This window comes from Trichoplusia ni, unplaced genomic scaffold (genome assembly GCF_003590095.1).
Source record: "Trichoplusia ni isolate ovarian cell line Hi5 unplaced genomic scaffold, tn1 tig00003474, whole genome shotgun sequence".
Taxonomy (NCBI): domain Eukaryota; kingdom Metazoa; phylum Arthropoda; class Insecta; order Lepidoptera; family Noctuidae; genus Trichoplusia; species Trichoplusia ni.
Window position 1 is genome coordinate 53,951 of NW_020800402.1, and position 22,764 is coordinate 76,714.

Consider the following 22,764-nt stretch of genomic DNA (forward strand, 5'->3'; position numbering starts at 1 on the left):
GGTAACTATACGTCCCACTATTGGGCACAGGCTTCTTTCTGTATAAGCAGGGTTTAATCACCACACTAGTGGTGTCACTTGGATTTCTGATTTCTGATACCAAATACAAATCCATGCATAGTAGGAAAAGAAGGAATCTAATCGTTTGAGTGACTTATAACATAAAAGTATGACTGTTCCAACAGTTGATTAGCGGTATCAGATCTACATAATTTGTGAGAATTTTAACTGTCGACTTATCACGTTCTACGAATTACGAGAAAAGTTTTTTAACCTTTAGATACGGAACCCTCTTAATATCCATGAACTGCGTTAGCTATCCAGTTAAAATTTTCTTAAATAATCCATTAGTATTTCCACCAAAAGAAACAACAAAAAAGCAGTAGTTAGTTAAATATTATGACGAATGAATAATTCATTCTTCTCTAATCTTTTTATACATAGCAAGTCCGACTCACAGTTACTGCCCCACTGTTTACAGAGCTTCTTCTTCAAATGATCTAAGTCTAACCTCCATTGTCCAGGTGTTCGACCAGTACGTCCGCGAGCGCGCGGAGGAGGAGCGCAAGGAGAAGAAGAACCGCCTCCAGCAGAAGAAGTTGGCTTTCCGCGCGCTCATGGACGACGCCAAGCTGCACTCCAAGTACGTAGCGTGTTGTGCAGGCCCACTGTTGGGCAATATAGTGTCATGTCATGTTTGACGACCTCCGTGGTCGAGTGGCGTACGCACAGGTTTCAAGGTGTCGCTAGCTCTGAGGTCCCAGGTTCGATCCCCGGTCGGGTCAATAAAAAATTACATTTCTACATTTTTCCGGGTCTGGAGGTTTGTGGTACCTTCGTTGTATCTAAATATAATTCCACTAGCTGTTGCCCGCGACTTCGTCCGCGTGATTAGAAGATATAAGTTGTGTATCTTCGCTCCTATTAGTGAATGTATATAGCCTATAACCTTCCTCGATGAATGGTCTATTCAACACAAAAATATTTTTTCGATTTGGACCAGTAGTTCCTGAGATTAGCGCGTTCAAACAAACAAACAAACTCTTCAGCTTTATATATATTAGTATTAGTGTAAATTACACAAGTGCTTTAGCAACTTACTTTTTGTTCAGAACAATGTATGTGATGTTGTCCGCATTTTATTTCTATTTTATGAGGAGAAAGTTTGTTATGCTCGCACACTGCCTTCTAGTCTGAAAATAGGCAGGGCTTGTGGTGTTGTACCTATTCAAATATTTTTGTAAATTATAAAGAATATAATGATTTATTCAAGTCACATGCTCAACATACCCAGACTCAGTACACGCATTCGTGGATTACACAAATGCCACTCGTGACCGAAGCTCCGAATAAGTGTGCTCAGTGGGTGTAGGATGGTGACCGATACCACTTGACTATCCCTGCACACAAATGTAATATCAACTTTTAGTTCTTTTTTTTTAAAACGACTCCCGCACTCACCAATTTAATCCTTGTGTCGCGGGGTGTTTCACAAACATACAATTCACATGCACAAGGACACCCAGACTCAGGACAAGCAATTGTAGATGTGCATCACACAAATGCTTGTCCTACGCGGGTATCGATTCCGCGACACGTCGCGCATAGTGGGTTTGGCGTGATGACCTCAACCACTCGGCTATCCGTGCAGTTGAAAGTGTCATTAGTGATTAGTGTCCTGAAAAACCACAGATAGAACATAGCTGGCGCTAGTAGTATCTTTATTGAGTTATTTGCAACGGGTTCGAACCTCTATCATCACTGCAAGATTTCTACGACAAAATGCTGCAGAAACTTAATTTAAAATACTTCTTAAAACATAAACCATCTTGAAACACAGATCATCATTCAACGAGTTCACATCCAAACACGGGCGCGACGAGCGCTACAAAGGTATAGACAAGGCGCGCGAGAGAGAGACGTACTTCAACGAGTACCTCGCCGAGCTGCGCAAGAAGGAGAAGGAGGAGAAGGACAAGGCCAGAGAACAGGTGAGTGAGGGGGGCGGCGAGTGCGCGGCGGGAGCTAGATTACTTGTGTCGGTTAAACTGTACTCGTTGGCAAGAGCTGTCGGTTAAACAGTGCGCTCTGATAAGCGCTGTCGGTAAAACAGTTGAGAGATGCTTTGTTGATTTGGTGAAAAAGGTTCATCGGATTTCGATAATATTTGCCGGTAATCGAGAGTTTATAATATGTTGATTAAACTCAGTTGAGGTTTTGTGTAGATGTGAAACAGCATTTTTAAAATGAGATTTTGTAGAGTTATAATAAAATGACTAATAGAATGAATCGCAATTTGCAATGCCATTTTCGATTAATTATGATTATTCAATGAAGATATTATTGAATACGCATTTGATGCTACTGAAGAGTGATTTTTCTTTAGAAAGGACTGGCCTTATAATAAAACTTGAGGTTTTCTCCTCTAGTTTCACAATATGGCCATCTAGTCTCAAACTGAGCAAAGCTTGTATTATGAGTACTAGACAACTGATAAACATACTTATATATTTCTAAATACATACATAATTTACACCCAGACACAGAACAAATGATTGTGCTCATCACACAAAGATTAGCCCTGGTTTGGCATCGAATCCACGACCTGAAACCGACAGCAACATTAAAACTAATTGCAAAGACAAATAAATATCATAAATTATAACCAAAAACCAATTCTTGAAATTGTTTGTGTCTTGTGATCGCAAGAGCGGTTACGAAACATGACGTCCCGGGTTCGAATCCCGATTCTGCTTGCTTGATTTATTTACTTCAACATAAACAAATTGATAAAAAATTAAGTTGGAATTATTATTTATAGTGAATTTCATCAAAATCGGTCCTGTGGTTAAGCGATGCTATTTTTAATTGATTTTCGTGTGTGTTATAATTAATTAATATTTAAGCTAATTTTACAGTTTAATTTTTGTGTTTAATATAACATTTATTTTTAGAAACGATTTTAAATAGTATATGTTCCTGAGTTCCTGTCGTTGTGGGTTCAAATCCCATTGTTTTTTTATTGTAATATCGGGTTCGATCCCCGATGGTACTGGGTTCGATTCCCAGTTGACACGAAACGTGATGTTTTATGAATGTGTGTTGTGTAAGAAGAGACTTGCCCAGCAGTGGGACTATTAAAGGCTGATTTGCGAATTGATATTTAAATATTGATTTGAATTGAATTAAATTACTTTTGAATTTTTAATTAGCGTCAATAATGTTAATTAATTTTGAAAGAGGTTTTCAAAATACTTTTTTTTATAAATAACATATTTTTACCCGATTAAAAAAGTTAGTAAGTCTTTTAATATTAACTAATACGATTGACGCGTGTGTTTTAAATAATTTAAATTTTAATAATAATAATGTTTTCTCATTGATATTATCTCCCTATATATAAATACATAACGTTTATTTTACAACGGCCGTGTCTGCTGACTTCCATATGATAATATATTTAGTCAAACCCCAAACATAATCTATATACATAAACTGTAAGTTTATCCGTCTGTATTCCGATATATTATCAATAAGAGGTCAGTAAACATGGTTTCGTAGCGCGTATGAGTAGCCTTGTCTGCGTAGCGGCGCGGCGGCGGGCGGGCGGCGCCGGGCGGCGGAGCGGGACAAGCGCGCGAGTGGCCCATTGACGGTTTAGACATACTTAGGGGGAATGGGTAGGGGTGTTGAAGGTTTGAAACCCAGGGTGGAACAAAAAAGTTCAAATCAGACTCATATAGGGGACTCAGGTTAGATGAAAAGTGATTGAAAATGGTTTAGGAGTTATAAAGACCTATATATACGAGAAAGTACAGATATTTGTGTCTAGAATAGACAAGAAATATTGAAAAAATAAGACGGGAGTTATACAGTGAAAAATTACAGATATTTGTGTCTAGAATAGAAGGAAATACTGGAAAAAATGGGACGATTGTATATGACAAGTAAACACTCAGTCCGGGCTAGAATACATCTATGGATTTAAGAGAAATGCTACATTCAGTATAAGCTTTTGACGATTTGAAATTGAAATATAATGACTATGTTCAGGCAAATATTATTCAATTAAAGAAACTGTGATGAGAAAGAAAAAGAACTCTAATTAACTATGAATATGTCAAATCATGTGAAATCATATGAATTAATAACAACAACATATTCCTGCCGACAATATATAAAAGGCAATCAATTACAGGATATATATCATAAAGTACTAGTCAAAAAAAGATGGGTTTTAACAAAAAACACATAAACGTCAATCGGCCACGACGCGTCGTCAGAACAATTATAAGGTTAGACCTATTTATAGAAGCTCAATAAGAAAGAGAATAATTAAACAAATAACATAAATATTAGAATCTGAATAATGTTTAAAATACCCATTTTACGAAATCGAGTTTTAAATAATATATGAATAACGATGAACGGTATTCGATGCCTCGTTTAGACGACGCGACTAGTATTGGGCGAGTAACTATATATTGCAGGCGTTGATATGCATTCAATTTTAATAATAGAACTATCAGCTCTGTAATATATCCTAACTCGTACGATATTTTTCTATCGTTTGAACGAGGCTTCATTCGTATTTTTGAATTATATTTCTACGATATCTGCTGTTGAATCTTTTGCAATGTTTATTTTTGATCAATAAAGTTTATTTTTTTTCTATTTAATTAGTGATTTGTTTGTTGATAATCGTTTTGGATGTCGTTATTCATATCTTTAATGTCGATGTCAAATGAAAGAAGTACTGTATTCCAGTTTCTGAAGCTTTTTGTTTATAGGTTAGTTTGAATATGTTTTTATTTTGAGAAGGTTTTCAAATTTGTTCTGAATTTATCAAGTTATGATATATGATAATTTTTTATAAGTATTTCTTTAATTTGATAGACTATGAGTATACTTTATATCAGGCAAATTTTAGTACAAAAAATATTATGATATTTTTTTTTACTTAAAACTCAATTTCGTACCAAAAATTACAAGAGATCTCCATTTATTATTATATAAAGTTTAAATTACCCCCCATACAAGCTTCGTTGATTGCATGCGAATAGGCAGTGTTGCCAACAGTCGGCGGTAGAACGCTGGCAACACAACCAGTGTTGCCAGCTTCTGGTGATGGGTTGTCACAGACGTTGTATATAAATTATCAAAATCTAGGCCGTTGACTAATGATTTCTTTTTCAGCATTTTATTTTCTTTCCTTTTTTATTTTTTCTGTCTCATACCTATTAAATAGTTTTGATTGATCATTAAAAGTCCAGTAAATTATAATTGAGTATGAATTGTAATTCAATACGAATAGTAAATTTTTGCAAGAATTAATGTAATTTGTGGAAAATGAATACTTTTTTTTTTGGTTTTAATTGATTTTATGGGTGTTTTTTTTATTGCTCAGTATTTATTAGAAGTTATCAGTATAAAACTAGAAATGATTATTTGCATGGCCTTAGCCCAGCAGGTGGGACTCTTAAAATGTTACAAAGAAAATAAAAAAATCGACTTCGTGATTCCATGACATTCATCTTATAAACTTCACTTGTATGTAAATTTAAATTAAAGAAGTAGGTTCGACTCCTGCGCCTGTTTATTTAATTTTGAATATTTTACTTTCGAATTGATGAATTTGATCAACAAATGGATACAATTATTCAATTATGACGCCAAGTTATAAAGCAAATACTTTTGGTGACTGTCATACGTTGATATTTGTCAGCCGTCAAGTCATTACAGTTGTGACGCAGTCTTACTGTGTGATACTGTGTCACAGTAACATGTGTTGTGTTGTCTGATAGACAGTCGCGAGGTAACACATACCGGCTCAGCTGTCGGTGAGACTGGAAGCCGATGGTATAGCTTGGATATATAACGGGTTTGATTCCCGTTTTATGCATGTTTTATCTGTTAATTAATATTAAGGGAAAGTTTATGAAGTTTTTTTGGAAAAAATAATATTTGTATAGTGTTATTATATCCTTCTGTGAATAGGAAAGAGTCTTTGTCCAGCAGTGGGTTTGTGAAAGACTGGTTTTTTATTACTATTATATTATTTGCTAGAAATACTGAGCTTTTAATTAAATTGAAAACTTTAATATTTAATATATTTTATCTGAACCTTCAATAACGTCACCCATAAGGTCATTTAGAAACTTATTCAGAGATATAAGATGCAATCACTTATAATATAATAATCTAATTATATTTTGGTAAACGGAAGGACGGAATTTAATGTTTTTTATAGTTTTAATGCTAGCGTTGTTAATACTGTTGCGTTCGGATACAGGTTCGAATCCTGAATCATAAATGTTATAGTGGATATATATGTTATAAATAATAAGACCAGTTTTATTTGGTTATAAATGAATTTAGACTGTGTTTTGTAGATGTATTTAACGTTAATTAAGGTGTGACATTACAAAGGTCTCGGGTCGAGTCTGGATGAGGCTAGCACAGGACCGTAGAAATTGGAACGAAAAAGGAGAGGCCTATGCCCAGCAGTGGGAGGATAAAGGCTGTGGATGATGATGATGATGGTGTGCGAAGTGGGTTCGATTCCCGTTTCTAGAAAAGTGCGTTTGTAGAACTTAAGTTTATAATGAAGTCGAATATATTTTGACAAAATTTTAATTTAATGAAATACTTTTTTTTTTCTTTTTTCAAAACGACCCCCGCATTTAGGATTGAATCCTTATGTCGCGGGAGGTCATGTTAATCAATAGTATAATAGTAAAGCAAGGGTGGTTAGAAAAATACATTCATTCAATTGAATGTCACATAACCAGTTTTAAAGGTCTTATTACACTTGGCGACACAAGTATCTGATTCGGGACAACTTATCTCTTAAGTACAAAAGCAGTGAAATCATCTTTAAAAATATATTTTTATTACGATAGCGGTGTAGTTTGTGTGTATGTATGTTTGTGACAAGTTGATGTTTGAAACATGTTATTAAATTTTTTGGAATATTTGAGGTGTTAATTTTAGTTGGTTTTGAAACAAACGAACACTAAAGTTGCGGTGTTTAATGCTAGGTTAGACATGAGTATAGATGTCCATCTGTACTACGACTTAGGTCCTTAAGTCGTGGCCTTTGCCCAACAGTGGGATTGATAATGATTTTGCTTGCATATACACCCAATGGTGTGTAATGACCAAAGATATGGTTTTAGATGTGACTTGTATAGTGATATAATTATGACATTATATAGGAAAATGACTGGTTTAATCTAGAAATAATATTAGAATATTTTGAGATGATCTGTTAATTTAATCCTAATATATTTAGATTAATATAGAAATGCGTGAATAAATTTCCTCTGTTTATAGAAATGAACAATTTTCTCAAAGGAAGCTAATTTTTTTTTCTCGTTATCACATAAAGTTTTAGCCAAAGAATTTCCTTGAGATATACAAGTTTTGTTGTAATACCCGACTGCTTTTTTGGAGAAAGTTATTTATTTCTATAAATGAACTGAAATGGTATATATATATACTTGAAGCCTCTTTTGCGTTTTATTGGATTAAGCCCTGTTTTAAATTCAATACAAATATAACACATGACCGTTGCACCTTGAATAATATTCCAAGTGGAAAATCTTTTCAAGTTAAACTTCGATACAATTTTGAACTTAAAAGTTTCATCAATGCTCGTTCTCTGTATGAGAGGCCTGCAGTGGGACAGTTACAGGCTGGTGTTATTAACAGCATCGGTAATGGCGCCCCACCGTGGGGCAGCCCACAAGCGTGGTGATCAATGCTCGTTGTCTGTATGAGAGGCCTGCAGTGGGACAGTTACAGGCTGGTGTTATTAACAGCATCGGTAATGGCGCCCCACCGTGGGGCAGCCCACAAGCGTGGTGATCAATGCTCGTTGTCTGTATGAGAGGCCTGCAGTGGGACAGTTACAGGCTGGTGTTATTAACAGCATCGGTAATGGCGCCCCACCGTGGGGCAGCCCACAAGCGTGGTGATCAATGCTCGTTGTCTGTATGAGAGGCCTGCAGTGGGACAGTTACAGAGTATTCGGTAATGGCAGCCCACAAGCGTTTTGATAAATGCTCGTTCTCTATATGAAAGGCCTATTTTAAACACTTTCAAGATAAATAAATAAAAAAAACGTCTTCCGTTTACCAAAAAGCAAATAATAATAAACATTTCTTTCAGGATTAATAAATGATTTTGTTCCACAGGTTTTTAATGATGTATTTTAATAATTTTCAGCTTCTAATCATAATTATACAATTTATTTCAGCTCATTTACTTCGGTTTAGTTTTAATGCGTGGGACAAACGAATGGTTTCTGGATGTTGCTCAGCGAATTCTATTAATTTTGACGGTTTGGCTGTAGTGTGGTATCTCAATTAATATACAGATTAATGTTTCTTACTGTAATTTTCTTTTGGAGATAATTTCTGTTTCTTGTGTAAATTCTGTTGATTTTATATTTCACAATACCTTAAAGGTTTTATCAGAAACACGTTTTTGAATACTTTATTTTTATGTTTTTGACTTAAGGCCAATTTTCATATTTCCATTTCAAATCTGGTCTTTCATGATCACATCAATAAATTAACATTTTATATGTTTGGTCTTCCTCTCCCAAACTTCGAACTTCAAACTAACTATTAACTCCACTGTAGCCGTTATTTAATCATTTCTCTTCTGACCTCTACTTGAGTAAACCTGCAAAAAAACCACACCAAACCAAACCGAATCGATCACTTATACCAAAAATCAAAACCCAAAAACCATTCTACGAAAACCCAAACTCATTAGCACCAATCTCAACACACGACTAAACATTACCATCTCATATTTATAGGTGAAAACCGAGTTCATTGCGCTACTCAAGGAAAAGGGGGTAGACAGGCATGCGCGCTGGATCGACGCCAAGAAGAAGATCGACAGCGACGCGAGGTACAAGGCGGTGGAGAGCAGCAACCTCAGGGAGGACTACTTCAAGGAGTACTGCAAGCTGGTTAAAGAAGAGAGGAAGAAGGAGAAGGATGGGAAGGAGAAGAGTGAGTTGTTCTCTGTTTGTTTTTTTTTTTTATAGAATTTTGAGGAGACTAGCGGTTTTTATACTAACTATCGTGGGAAAGATTCATTATTAAATGCTGCAACAGTTTCAAACGTGTATTTATCGGGGTCGCCCGACTAGTTTCGGACCCAACCGGAGTCCTTTGATTTGTCCTATGATTAATAGGCTGTCGTGGCGGGCGCGCTGCACAAAAAAACATTTTTTTTTTTGGTAAAAATTTGTTTTGTAAGTAGGAGATATTATTACTATAGTCCGATTTTTAATTCGAGGCAGTAAAATGACATTTCCAGTGTGGCAGGTTTTTAATTCCAAATAAATAGTGATGTGTTAGAATTGACTTATTACAATCAAAAGTTAGTCGAGCTTACATTTTTTTATTCAGATATCAAATTAGCTCTGTATAAAAAAATATTTACGACAATTAATCAAAAGACATGCACGGTGACTGTTTTTAAATGTAAAAAAATAATATTAATTTAAATTTATAAAATTAAAGCCAAATGCGGTGCTGGTATAAGATGAAGCACCTTACCATGCAAGAAAAGTCGAGCGCATCCAACTCCAAACTGAATAAATTCTGACATTATGCAGTGGTTGGATGAAAAACAAATTTAATATCAACTTACAATTATAAAAGCTCAATTAATAGAAATCGTAAATTTTTGATACATAATATAATAAAGCATGACTAAATGTCATCGTCGTAGTAAAATTTCCAAACATCACTATTGTAGCGGGTCACCCTTTTTTGTATAAATGACAGTTGCAATTGTCATTTTACTGCCTCGAATTAAAAATCGGACTATACTGTTACATGTTTTTTTGAGACTTGATTCGACATGTCCTATATACTCTGATTATGGCCGAAGGCAACTATTTTATTTATATCAAACATAAATTAACAACTTCACGCATTCTTGCAGAGCGAGATCGCAGCAGCGGCAAGAAGGAGAAGCGAGAGAAGGAAAGAGACAAGGAGAAGGACAAAGAGAAGGACGTCAAGAAGGACAAAAAGAAGGAGAAGGGAGATGTAAGTACTCGACGGGTTTGTGGTTTGGCGGTGCACTAGATTAGGGTAGGGAGAAACTATCGTCTTCAGAAGAATATGGGAACTCGCGGTCTGTGTAGACGTGTGGGGAAACATAGTGGGGTGGTTATAGCTTTTTGTAAGAGTGAGCGATCCCGTGATTCTGGCTCAGGGATATGTAGAGGCCTGTGGTGTTTCTAGTTAAGCGACAGCCGAACATAAGTGTTTTTCACCCCTGGAAAAGAAGATTCGAATTATGATATTAGGCTGTGTGTTACACAGTTCGATGTTAGAAATTTGTTAGTTTTTTCCTTCAAAAAGTAGGATGTTCTCAATTCGGCTTTTTTGTGTTTCATGCCTCCGAACTTCGGTCTGGATGAATTGATTTTTTCTTAATTTAACGAGAAATAGCCCTCTTTCGGCTTAGGTAAAATATTTCGATTACTAAAGAACGGAGTTTAATATTTCTTATTTATTGATGTATATAGATTATATGTATAGTTCAGAACCGTGCACCGTTAAACCAGAAACTTGTTTTCTTTTTCTTTCCATTATTCAATGCTCACGACGACCTTGTCGAAATGAATGTGATTAATTAATTGTAGTCGCAAATTCTATTGAAGACTTTTTAAGGGATGTTCTTCAAGAACCACAATTTTATCATTTTCAGTTTGCATTTGGTAGAATATTGATGAATATGCAAATTGCGCGTTTATTTACTTATATTAAACTCCAAAAATATATAAATGGATAATAAGGTATATTGGTCATTAACAAGTAAACTTTTAATTGAAATTCCATGTCTACCAAATGCAAAGCTGCTACTTGCAAAATATGTGAGGAAAATTAATTTCCTGCTTCTGTCCGGGAACCTCAATACGTTCTTCTCCTAAAAGTGTGCAAAAGATGGGTTAGTTAAGGAATCATAAAGAGCATAACTTTATGCTAAATGGAAAGAATAGGGATGATGACTGGGTATAAAAAGAAAAAATCTCATTAGTTAGATAGATAATTGAAAAGTATGAGACACGTATTTTTTCCCTTTTCAGAAAAACTAGAATTGACAAAGATTAACTGCTTTAAAGTTTTTAGAAGTGACGTAACGATATGGTAAAATTTATACTCAATCGTGACGTTACGTGTAAGTTTCATTCACTGTAATTTGGTCAATTAATATTTGCGGGACAAATTAAAAAATACGTATCGATTATTATACAAAAAACTACAAGACGGACACTGCGAAAAAATTGTCATCATCCCTATTGTCGCCTTTAAATAAAAAACATAGCCGGTAGTTCACCGGTTACCGTGGTACACAAATATTAAACGAAGGAACATGGGTGGGTTGTAGTCAATAAATCCGACTCTTCCGCTCAACCGAAAGCGGGCGACTCATTTGGTGATTCACAAAAAACGGGTTCATCCTTATTACCTCGGGGTTGCTACGTCTACAACAACAAATATTCTTCAAAATCGGTCAATCCGTTTCGTAGATTTTCTTAAGAGACAATTACAAACGGAACGTGGTTGTCGTGAGCATAATTTATAAGCTAGCGTTTTAAGTTTCAATGCATCCGCGATATATTAATAATACATATTATTCGGTCAGCGAAACTGCGTCGGACAACAAAACAACCGGGTTTCTTATATATATACGTGACTGACATTTTCTTTTTTAACATTATCCGCCATTTTACAATACATATTATGTTTCCGAACGGGATTTCTGAATGAAGAAATAAATTTCGAATTTGAAATTGGTTTTATTTATCCTTTTATAATAATGTATATTGTTATGATTTTTGGAAGTTTTCGAGATGCTTTTTTTATGGTAGCGGCGTTTTGGTACGTATGTAGTTTTTTATACAAAATTATTATTAGTTTAGGTTTTTATAGGCATTGAATATTGTTGACCTATTAGAATCTGATAAATACTGTAGATTTTATATATATAGATAATGACGTACGTCAAGTCGATTCCTAGAAGAGTCTACCAGTGAAATTTGAATGCCCTGACGGCAGAGTGGTAAAAGTCACAACGCTGAATATGATCGTCGCCGCGTCGTGTCGTGGGTTCGATCCCCGCGTAGGACAAGCAAAGCAAGCATTCGTGGATCACAGAAATCTGTGATCATCGAATGCTTGTCCTGAGTCTGGGTGTCTTTGTTCATGTGACTTGAATGTTTGTGAAACCCCCCGCGATGCAAGGATTATACTCTATAAAAATACTGAGATTTTGTGATTAATCGTAGAGTGATATTTAAAAAAGAAAGAAGAATCATTTGAATATAGTTAGATTTAATAAAATTATCTGGAATATTCTTCTAGATGTTATTGCTATCTATAATAGGCTACTTAATACGACTTTGTTCCCCCATTTAATAGGTTTATTTTATTTCTGTTGCATAATTTATTGTCACATAGACTAAGAGCTTACGTACGCCTATGTGTGACAGGTTCGAATCCCTGTTTTCTTGTCATAAATTATTTTGATTTTAGGAGTTTTTGAATTTTCTACGTGTTTTTCTTTCAGCATTTTTTATTATAATTCGCAACGGTGTATTCGGATTTTTTTTTAAAGAAAAAGCCGATTGTCATAACCTGCGGGTGGCGATTAGCCATTCCCCTGAAAAAAAAATCGCAAATTCTTTTCACCAAAAAAATAAAATAACGTAAAAATTAAAAAGTGCAAGTGGTTAATCCGAAAAAGTGTTGGTTCGTGTTGCAGAAATGTAGTATTACGTCATGACGACTTACGGAGCGGCGAGGGGTGTAAGCGGCGATATCCTACATCGGACCGGCACTCGAGCGCATTGTACTAATCGAATTACGACTGCGATTTTTTGTCGTGCGACTTTTAGTCGAGCGATTTTTTGTCGCAATTTTTTTATGGATATTTTACTACAGTGCGCTTGATGCCACTATGGGCGTATTCACAGATTCTAGTAACGAAGGTCACGTTTTAACATTTAATTCTGTAGAAAATGATGATTTGGTAGATTTTGAACAAAAAGCTTAAATTTTCAATGTTTTGTCTGTGTGTAGGTGTTTTCATTAGATCATTCATTATCATTATTTTAGACCGGAATCATTCACTTTATCATTAAATATTAAAAAGGTGTCTAGAATTCAAATTGGTTAATCAATAAATCTGCTTTGTAATGTATTTCAATAATCAAAAGATTTAATTGGAAATAATGATTTCCAGACCGTCACTGTATTTTCTATAAAGATATAAATTAAGCATCGGGATCGCCCGACTAGTTTCGGACCCAACCGGAGTCCTTAATCATGAGCGGACGCGGGTAAGCGTGTGTTATTCGCGACCCCACCGCCTCTGGGGCAACCATACGTAACTTTCGTGTCACGTCATTTGTCCGTGATGGACTCATAAACTACTTTCCCGTTTAATTAAATTTGCACACATAGCTTACATCAATTTATATTCGCAATATTCTCGGATTGGCATTCATTTACCTACTAGCTTTCGCCCGCGTTGAGGGCGGTTATGTCGCGTTTCCAAGAGAACTCTTCAAAAGTCCGGGATAAAAACTATCCTATATTCTGTCGCAAGGTCAACTCTATTTCTGTACCAAATTTCATTAAAATCAGTTCAGTGGTATAGACGTGAAAGCGTAACAGACAGACAGACAGACAGAGTTACTTTCACATTTGTAATATTAGTAGGGATTTTCTGCTCTTCTACGCTATCACGCGGATAAAGTCGCGGGCAAAAGCTAATTAAGTAATAATACACTAAAATGTATTTAATTATAATAAAATAAATGTTATAAAGTGACCTTCGAACGCTCTCACCGTAAGACTGCCCGCAGTTTATGACACGGCCTTATGTTATTACCGTCCTCTGCAGCTCTGGCGGCCCCGCGAACGTCGACGCGACGTATGGTCAACGATGCAAGTCAAAATATATATAGATTTACAAGATATAATTATAGATACTATATATGTATAGTTCAAAGAAATTGATTTGTAGTCGAATAAGTAATTTTTGATAGTCCAAAATGTTAATAAATGCATTTATGATGAAAGGCAACAATTTTGTATAAAAAATCTATTTAAAATCTCTCATGAATATAGTAACATTTTCGCAGTATATTAATACCAATTTTCAAATCTAATTTCTGTCTAAGATTTAGACAAATTTGTGAATCTGTATTAAGACTATTGTTGACCATACAACTGAACAGCTGTCACATAACACAGCTGAGCAGAGCTGCAGAGGTGCTGCCCTCTAAGTATAATCTAAACTTAACTATATATATAAATATATAAATATAAAATAAGCGTGTACTTCTGTCTGTATGTTTATTTTGTTAGTATTAAGGCCGTGTCAGTCAAAGCTACGTCCGATGCAGAGTCGCATTTGTTTATAATTATATTTATATTGTTGTTGTATCCACATGTTTTGTTTCTATGCTGAGCGGGTTGTTTGGACTTCCGAGACGATTGAACCGTTCGTCACGTGGAACTAGTTGATATGAACTGGTTTGAAATAAACTGGGTCCCCATTCTGCTATTTACAACGACTGATAAATGAATGGCAATTGGATTAAATTTGAAACTATTCCTATTCGTTTAAGCATTTTGCTAAAACAATAATTGGGAATTAATTGTATTGACCGTGAGTGTTTCTCCCCGTACTGGATTTACAATTATTGTGTAGGAAAAATGCTTGGAGTCACTCACCAGACGTAAATAGCAGAATCGGAGCCCTGGTTTGGTTAATAGTTTGAGTCAAATGAAGATCTATGCGATATGTTCTCGGTGTGATTGTAAATTGACGTTTGACGGTTTGGTTGTCTCCGGGAGGTCTTCAAGACTTTTTTAAATGTAAGTATGAGTGTGGTGGCACTTTGTTAGGTTAATATACGATGTGACATACCTCAGTTATAATTTTATCGCAAGTAAGTGAAACTTTGTTGATTCGTTAAAGTTCGCTCAAATGTTTAAATTAAATATTTATTAACTCAGCCTATCGCGGTTCAGTACTTCGCATTTAAATAATAATGAATTTTACGAAATAAGTGATTTACGCGTTATTCGACCAAAAGACTTATGTTTTGAACGAAGATAGTATCACTCTCGACGGCAATTTAAAATGGTTGTCTTTGTCCTACTTCGCTTTTGCGTACTTGGCATAACATTAGGCATTTATTGTACGATAGAACTGATGTACTACGCTGTGCGTTATATTCTCAAAATTATAAAAGACAAGGCAATTAAAAACAATGTGTGCTATCAAGTTAAAACTAATTTTAAATCGTTAAAATAATGTTCATAATCCTAACTACACCACACTCAAACTTAATCCCCAAAACAATGTGGATATAACATGTGTAGACAACACCACCTCATACGCTCCGTTTGTCCCGCAGAAGTCTGACCAATCCACCGCCGAGGAGGAAAGGAAACAGCCCACGCCCCCACCCGACCAGTGGGCCGAGATCCTGGGCATTCCCGGCGAGGACGACAAGAAACAACCCAAAACGAAGAAAACACAAGAGGACAAAGACAAAACACTCAAGAAGCAAGCAGAAGAAGACCAGCCCTCCCCCAAACAGCTGCGATCCTCCAAAAAGGAAGCCCCCACACCAGAAAAAGTAGAAAAGTCCCCCATCAAACCGCCCCCCAAGAAGCGGAAACCCGAAGAGTTCGCCGTCGACATCGAACCCGTCGTCGTACCCAAGAAGGTGGAGAAGAAGAAAGTCGACAAGACCGAGAAGAGAAAACGGAAGAAGTCTGAGAAAGAATAGTGTTTGATGTACGTCTTCTTTGGGAAAAAACATAACCCGAACGCTCCGTGAAGCGGCAGACTCGTGACGTGTGGCTAGTGCAAAGTTTATCAGTTTGTTAATGTAATTACGTTATCTTGACTGTCTGTCTGTGCGTTGACATGTTTTATATACATACCTGTAGATATCGTGAGAATGATGTAACGGTTTATTCACGCGTATTTATCGGGATCGCCCGACTAGTTTCGGACGCAACCGGATGCGCGGCCGCTGGCGGCAGTTCGACTCGCTCGCCCGCCGCGTCAGCTCATGATAAAGGAATCCGGTTGGGTCCGAAACTAGTCGGGCGATCACGATACATACGCGTGAGTAAACTGTTGTATCATTTCATAATATTTGTCTATATAACAATAGATTTTGAATGTTCCTGATTAGAAAAGTGTGCTATACATCTTGAGTTGTGAGAGCGAGAGAGAACTATACAGAGTTTAGCTGTGTCTCCCTTTCACAGTTGTAGATGTTGTGGTACGTTTGAAGGTTCTATCAAATATCAATCTTTATAATAATAAAGATTTTGCTGAAAACTGTTACATATTCGATGGTCGAGAGCTTATTAGAAACATGAGCCAGTATCACAATGATATCTTCATGAATAAGGTTGAAATTGTTTGTTTAATTAATATCGATTGTACGTAAATTTGTAATTCGGAGTGTATTTAAACTGGTGAAGTAAATAACACCATGTTTTTATAATTCGTTTATTGTATATTGACGATTTTCATTCACGATTTGAAAACTTAATCTGTGTGTCTAAAATGACCTGCTCTTATAATACAAGTGATTAAAAATATCGTCTGTTGACAATAAATTTATTTTAAAACATATTGTTATTCGCCTCACAAATTTAAATAAAGGTTTTTGATATTCATGTTGTAATATTGAGTGCTAAACATTGTTAAATGTATTTACTGTATATATATATACAGAAGCTTTTGTTGGTACAGAAAACGAGCATGTTTATCATTATTATATGTTGAAATAAAACTGTTTTCAATTGAGTATATAGTTGAGCATTTTTTACAAAGATGTGAAATATTTCGTGGATGTTGGCAGGTAGAGCTTAATGAGTGCTCATGTTTTAGCGTTTACAGTGGTAGCCTAGTGATATGACCGTTAGACAACTAAGGCCCAGCACACATGGTGAAAGGCAACTGCAACTACTAGCTACTTTTGAGTTTCATTTGAGTTTGTGCCATAGCTACCTTTGAGAGACAACACACCTCGCAACTAGTTTGATACGCGTTGTAAATCAGTTGCTTTGAAACCAGCGTGCAGGAAACTCGTGTCAGATTTGGCGTCTTTTCCGTTCGACAAAATCAAAATCGGAATGATTGTGACTAATTTCATCATATTTAGGATGCGGCGTGTGTGGAAAACGTTTAAAACTGGTTTCAAACCTATACTTTCAAAAGGGTTTCGTTGCAGTTGCGTTTCACCGTGTGTGCTGGGCCTTAGACAAAGGTCGTTAGATCACAAACCAGCGAAAACGTCTGCATTGATAGTAGAGTGGTATAACAATTGGACTGCCAAGTCAAGAGTCGTACGTTCAAATCTCAGCTCTCGCCTATCTTTTTTTATTTATGCACGTGGAGACTAACACACCGGAGAATTTTAGGGTATGTAAAGCCAAGTCAGAGGCCTACGGACGGTTTAAAAACAAAGACTAGAATGTGCATCAATAATAGGAAAAGGTTTCACTTAACATCTGATAATACGTGGACTCCATCATACTTACAAGACTTCAAAACGTGGACAATATATCTTAAACAAACTGTTACCCGCGACTTCGTCCGCGTGGTTAGAAGATATAAGTAATGATTTATATCTGCCCAGTTTTTTCCACATTTTCCATTGTACCTTCGCTCCTATTAGTCGCAGCATGATGATATATAGCCTAAAACCTTCCTCGATTAATGGTCTATTCAATACAATAATATTTTTTGAATTTTAAACCGTAGTTCCTGAGATTAGCGCGTTCAAACAAACTCTTCAGCTTTATATATTAGTATAGATAATATCACTCTATAACTGTATCACTGTTGGGCACAGGCCTCTTCTAAAATAGGAGAGGTTTAAGCATTAAAATAGTTTTATTTCAATTATATACTAAAATATGTGTAAATTACACAAAAGCACAGTTCTCTGTATCTGCATTCACGAAATTATGTTTAATTTTAAACAGTGTTGTAATATTCTGTCTCAAATGCAAAAAGATCAGAATAAATAAATATAGCAAGCATTAAGTTGTCAAAAACGACTTTCTAAGCTATGTTGAGGCTTCTAGTCTCACCGACAGCTGAGCCCCGTATGTTACCTCGCGACTGTCTATCTGACAACACAACACATGTTACTGTAACACAGCATCACATAGTAAGACTGCGTCACAACTGTAATGACTTGACGACTGACAAATATCAACGTGTGACAGTCGGGAGCAACAGCTTAAAGAACTTTGTTTTTTCTGATTTTTCAATGACAGTAGATTTTATAATTGTCTATATTTAGACGTTTCAATGTATATTTAAATTAAGTGTGTTCTGGACTAATACGGTTGGCAAAGCTGGTTTTATAAGTGATATTAAGTCACAAAATGTTGAATTTTGCTAATAAATGCTTCTGTTTTCAAGAAGATTTATTGCCAAAGAAATATTACAATAGCCCCACGGTGGGGTGCCATTACATATGTTGTATGGAAGCGTAGCAAGAGATTTGTTTAAATGAAAATAGGGGTTAATTAATTAATTAATTAATTAATTAAAAGGTAGGTGAAATATTAACTTAAAATGATTGATAGTATGAAGTTTATTTCTCCATTTTTGAAAGTCGTCTGGTTAAGTCCAATTTTTTATGACTTTGAAAGCAAAATATCTGTTATACGAATGTATATTTTTAATTAACAATTTCTTCTAATAACGGTGTACGATGTACAGCGCGTTCAGAAATAAAAAAACAGTCAGAGAAATGAGAGTCCTCCCTGTGCGGACCCAAATATTCTACGTTAGATTCGATATGAATCTTAAAAAGAAACTACTTTTAACGGATTTTATCGCTCGATGTTGCTCGTTCTTACTTCATATTTTAACTAATTATTTGTGGTCCGACCTACGCATAACGAGCAACATCTTCTGTCAAGACGAACGCCATCTCAGTCTGCCCGTGACCATGATACCTGCAAAGGTGTTGAAACGGGAAGTAAAATCTAAAATTAAACCGCGATAAAATCCGTAAAAGTAGTTACATTTCATAATCTTCACTTTCGTTTCGTTGCCATGATTCATTCGTGGTCTTTCGGGATCCGAAATCTCTGATTAGCTGTTGTCAGCGTCGACTGTTTCTTTCCTTGAAAGACCAGGTTGTGTATCTTGCCATTTTTCCCGCGGTGATTATTATTTCCTTCGAAGAGTCTGATTATACCCCGTGTTTCGGAAGGCACGTTAAATTGTGGGTCCCGGCTGTTATTCCTACATCTTTGACAGTCGTTACAGGTAGTCAGAAGCTTGAAAAGTCTGACAACCAGTCTAACCAAGGGGTGTCGTGTTGCCTAGGTAACTTGGTTGAGGAGGTCAGATAGGCAGTCGTTCCTTGTAAAACACTGGTACTTAGCTGCACCCGGTTAGACTGGAAGCCGACCCCAACATAGTTGGGAAAAGGCTAGGCCGATGATGAGTCTGTTTATACTGTAAAACGAAATTTAAAATTTTACGTTTCACACCATGTGTTTTATTGTATCTATATAACGCAAGTCCGTTCAGCTCTCCCGACCGTATTAAACCACGCAACAGACAGACAGTTTTCTATTTATTTAGACTAACCACATGTCATTACCATAGACTCTCAGTGATAACAATAGTTGTACGTGTAATTATTTATGTACCGCGGCTGGTTGATAACATGGTTAAATCGGTCACCGGTGACCTACGGTGTCCCGTTACATCGGTCACCGGTGGCCTAAGGTTATTCGTTCAATCGGGCACGGGTGACCTACGACTGCTTTTATTATAATTAATATCAAGAACTAACGTGTCTTAATTTATCGGTCGCCTATGCCCGACGTATAAATTTTGTTTGTGGGAATATGTTATATTATGTTTTGAAGGCTACAATTATCTTAATGCCTGAATAATATGACTATTTTCTGCAAATTTGACAGAGTCCAGGCAAAAAATGAAAGCTGAGCTAACCTCGCTGGTTATGTCTGTCCGTTCGTAGAAGAACCTTTTGACATATTCACTTTTTTTTAAATTGAAACTCGAACTATATAATACTACAAGGATAAAATCGTCATTTCATATCGAATCAGCAACGTATTGTCAATTTCAAGTCCTGTCAAAAGATTCTTCCTAAAACGGACAAATACAGTCTAAGGTTAACTTCACCACTTATTGATCCCGCCATATGATACTTCGAATAGCACGTTTTCGACTCACCATCGCTTAGAAATGTCACCCGTTAATGAGATGAACTATTCAAACATACTTACTGGGGGTATCCCGAAGAGACGTGCACATTTGTTAATTATAGTATTTCTTTAATTTAATTCGTGTGTTATCAATCAGTCTGTCTTTTAAATGTACTAGAATTGTTTTAGATTATTTAATTTGATAGAAAATGGCGGCTTATGTACCATCCATGTATAAACTCCATTTGTCTAAGTACTTAGGTAAACGATCTTGGTGTAGATTTTAAAGTCGAAAAACGCAGAACGCGAATGAAAATCAATAGGTACCTATAAAACAATAATAAAGATTACCAAATTAAATATACCACTGAAAAATATCATTCGTTTTTTTAATACTAGCTTTTCGCCCGCGGCTTCGCCCGCGTCGAGGTCGGTTATATCGCGTATCCAAGAGAACTCTTCAAAAGTCCGGGATCAAAACTATCCTATGTTCTTTCTCAAGGTCAACTCTATCTCTGTACCAAATTTCATTAAAATCAGTTCAGTAGTTTAGACGTGAAAGCGTAACAGACAGACAGACAGAGATACTTTCGCTTTTATAATATTAGTAGGGATTAAACAAGAGAAATCTGAAAAATGATCGAAACGCCGTCGCCCGCGCCCCGCCCCTTTTGTAAGACGACTAAAAAATCAGCAGCGTTTGCAATATGGCCAAATTAAATAGTTAAATGAAAGTGGTTAAAAAGGTTAAAAGTTTTCTATCAAATTAAATATCTAATAAACGAACTAGAGTTTTAATTTACGGCATATTTTGGAAATTGTAAATATAATGAAATTGTAAAATAATAACATCAATGTAATATGTAAAGAAATAAGTTTTTAAATTTTAAGATCGATTCAACATACATGTCGATAAACAGTACAATAGTTTATAATATAATCGATTAGTTATCGACTAACAGTCAAAGGGCTAATTAAAATTAAACCTATTCATGTATTAAGGCAACTAATTAATATAAATAAATAATAAATAAATGCGGACAACATCACATACATTGTTCTGAACCCAAAGTAAGTTGCTATAGCACTTGTGTTATGGAATTCAGATACAACGAAGGTACCACAAACACCCAGACCCGAGACAATGTAGAAATGTGAATTTTTACATTGACTCGGCCGGGGATCGAACCCGGGACCTCAGAGCTAGCGACACCTTGAAACCGGTGCGTGCGCCACTCGACCACGGAGGTCGTCCGATATGACTTAACCGACTTTAGAAAGAGGATATTATCTTGTGTGTAATTTCATACAGACTTATGAACAAATTTCAAGGAAAAGATGGTTTTTTTTTGTGTCAGGAGTCGGTTTATATTAATTGTAAGTATTATAAGATATTGTATATAAATTAGTTTATAATATAAGGTTTGATAGAGTGATAGTTTTAGTCAAACTGGTTTGATGTAATCAGCTCTTTGATTGTTCTAACGTACGTGTGCTGCATGTTACAGCTCAAAATCCTGATTGGATTGTAGAGATATCTAATTAATAAGATGAATGACTTAAAACATATAATTTGTTAAAGATATTTTTGAAGTGCTATTACGTAAAGAGCGATAGGAATGGAACAGCGAGAGTTTTGCGATGATATTGTTAATGTGACTTTTTGTACAAGTTCAATATTATATAATATAATTGTGAGATTTTTGCTATTGTTTCGTAAGCAATATAATATTGTTGATTGTTGAAGTCTAAATTTAGCTTGCACTTTTAGTAATATTAAGATTCTATTGCAATTGCTATCATTATTAAATGATGTAACGGTTTACTCACGCGTATTTATCGGGGTAGCCCGACTAGTTTCGGACCCAACCGGAGTCCTTAATCATGAGCAGACGCGGCGGGATCGCGAGTCGAACTTAACGCGTGAGTAAACCGTTACATCATTTAATAATGAATCATTCTCACGACAGTTACTTGCAATTGTTATCGCTTTTTAAGTAATACTTCTAAAAGAATTTCTTTTATAAATTATATTTAACTCGTTATTTATCTTTCAAAGTCCAAAGTGACGTTGAGAATTAGCGTTATGTACCCAGAGAAGTATAAGCAGGGTTACAGGGTCGCTCAGACCCATAGTCTACTGATTCTAGAAACCTTTATATGTAGAATGGAATATTTTCTAAATTATATCTGTTTAGAATTGACTATTTATTTATATGGGTATTTTAAAAGTAATTAATGATTTTGCCACTAGGTTATTTGGCTTAGAGTCGATTTTTCAATCGCCAGATAACTTTTATCTGAGAAATAAATATGGCTGTCAAAACGTCAAACATATTCGTCGAATAAAAGTTTACTGGCGATTGAAAAATCGGCTCTAAATGTTATAATATAAATTATCTGACTGAATATGTTTGACGTTTCGACAGCTTTTGTATAGGAAATATGTCAAACGACCATATTTATTCCTCAGATA

General features: G+C 35.6%; 1 protein-coding gene across 4 annotated transcripts in view; it reads left to right on the forward strand.

Annotated features, from left to right (window-relative positions):
- Positions 1-22,764, forward strand: part of LOC113507925 (transcription elongation regulator 1) — a 50,197-nt gene that overhangs the window by 18,841 nt on the left and 8,592 nt on the right. For 3 of the 4 annotated variants that reach the window (XM_026890874.1, XM_026890875.1, XM_026890876.1), the window contains 4 exons: positions 525-643; positions 1,841-1,991; positions 8,831-9,029; positions 9,973-10,079. In XM_026890874.1, the coding sequence (XP_026746675.1) occupies positions 525-643; positions 1,841-1,991; positions 8,831-9,029; positions 9,973-10,079 (576 nt within the window). Of the gene's footprint in view, positions 1-524; positions 644-1,840; positions 1,992-8,830; positions 9,030-9,972; positions 10,080-15,472; positions 16,094-22,764 lie in introns of those variants that run through there. The other variant, XM_026890878.1, reaches the window with a different exon arrangement.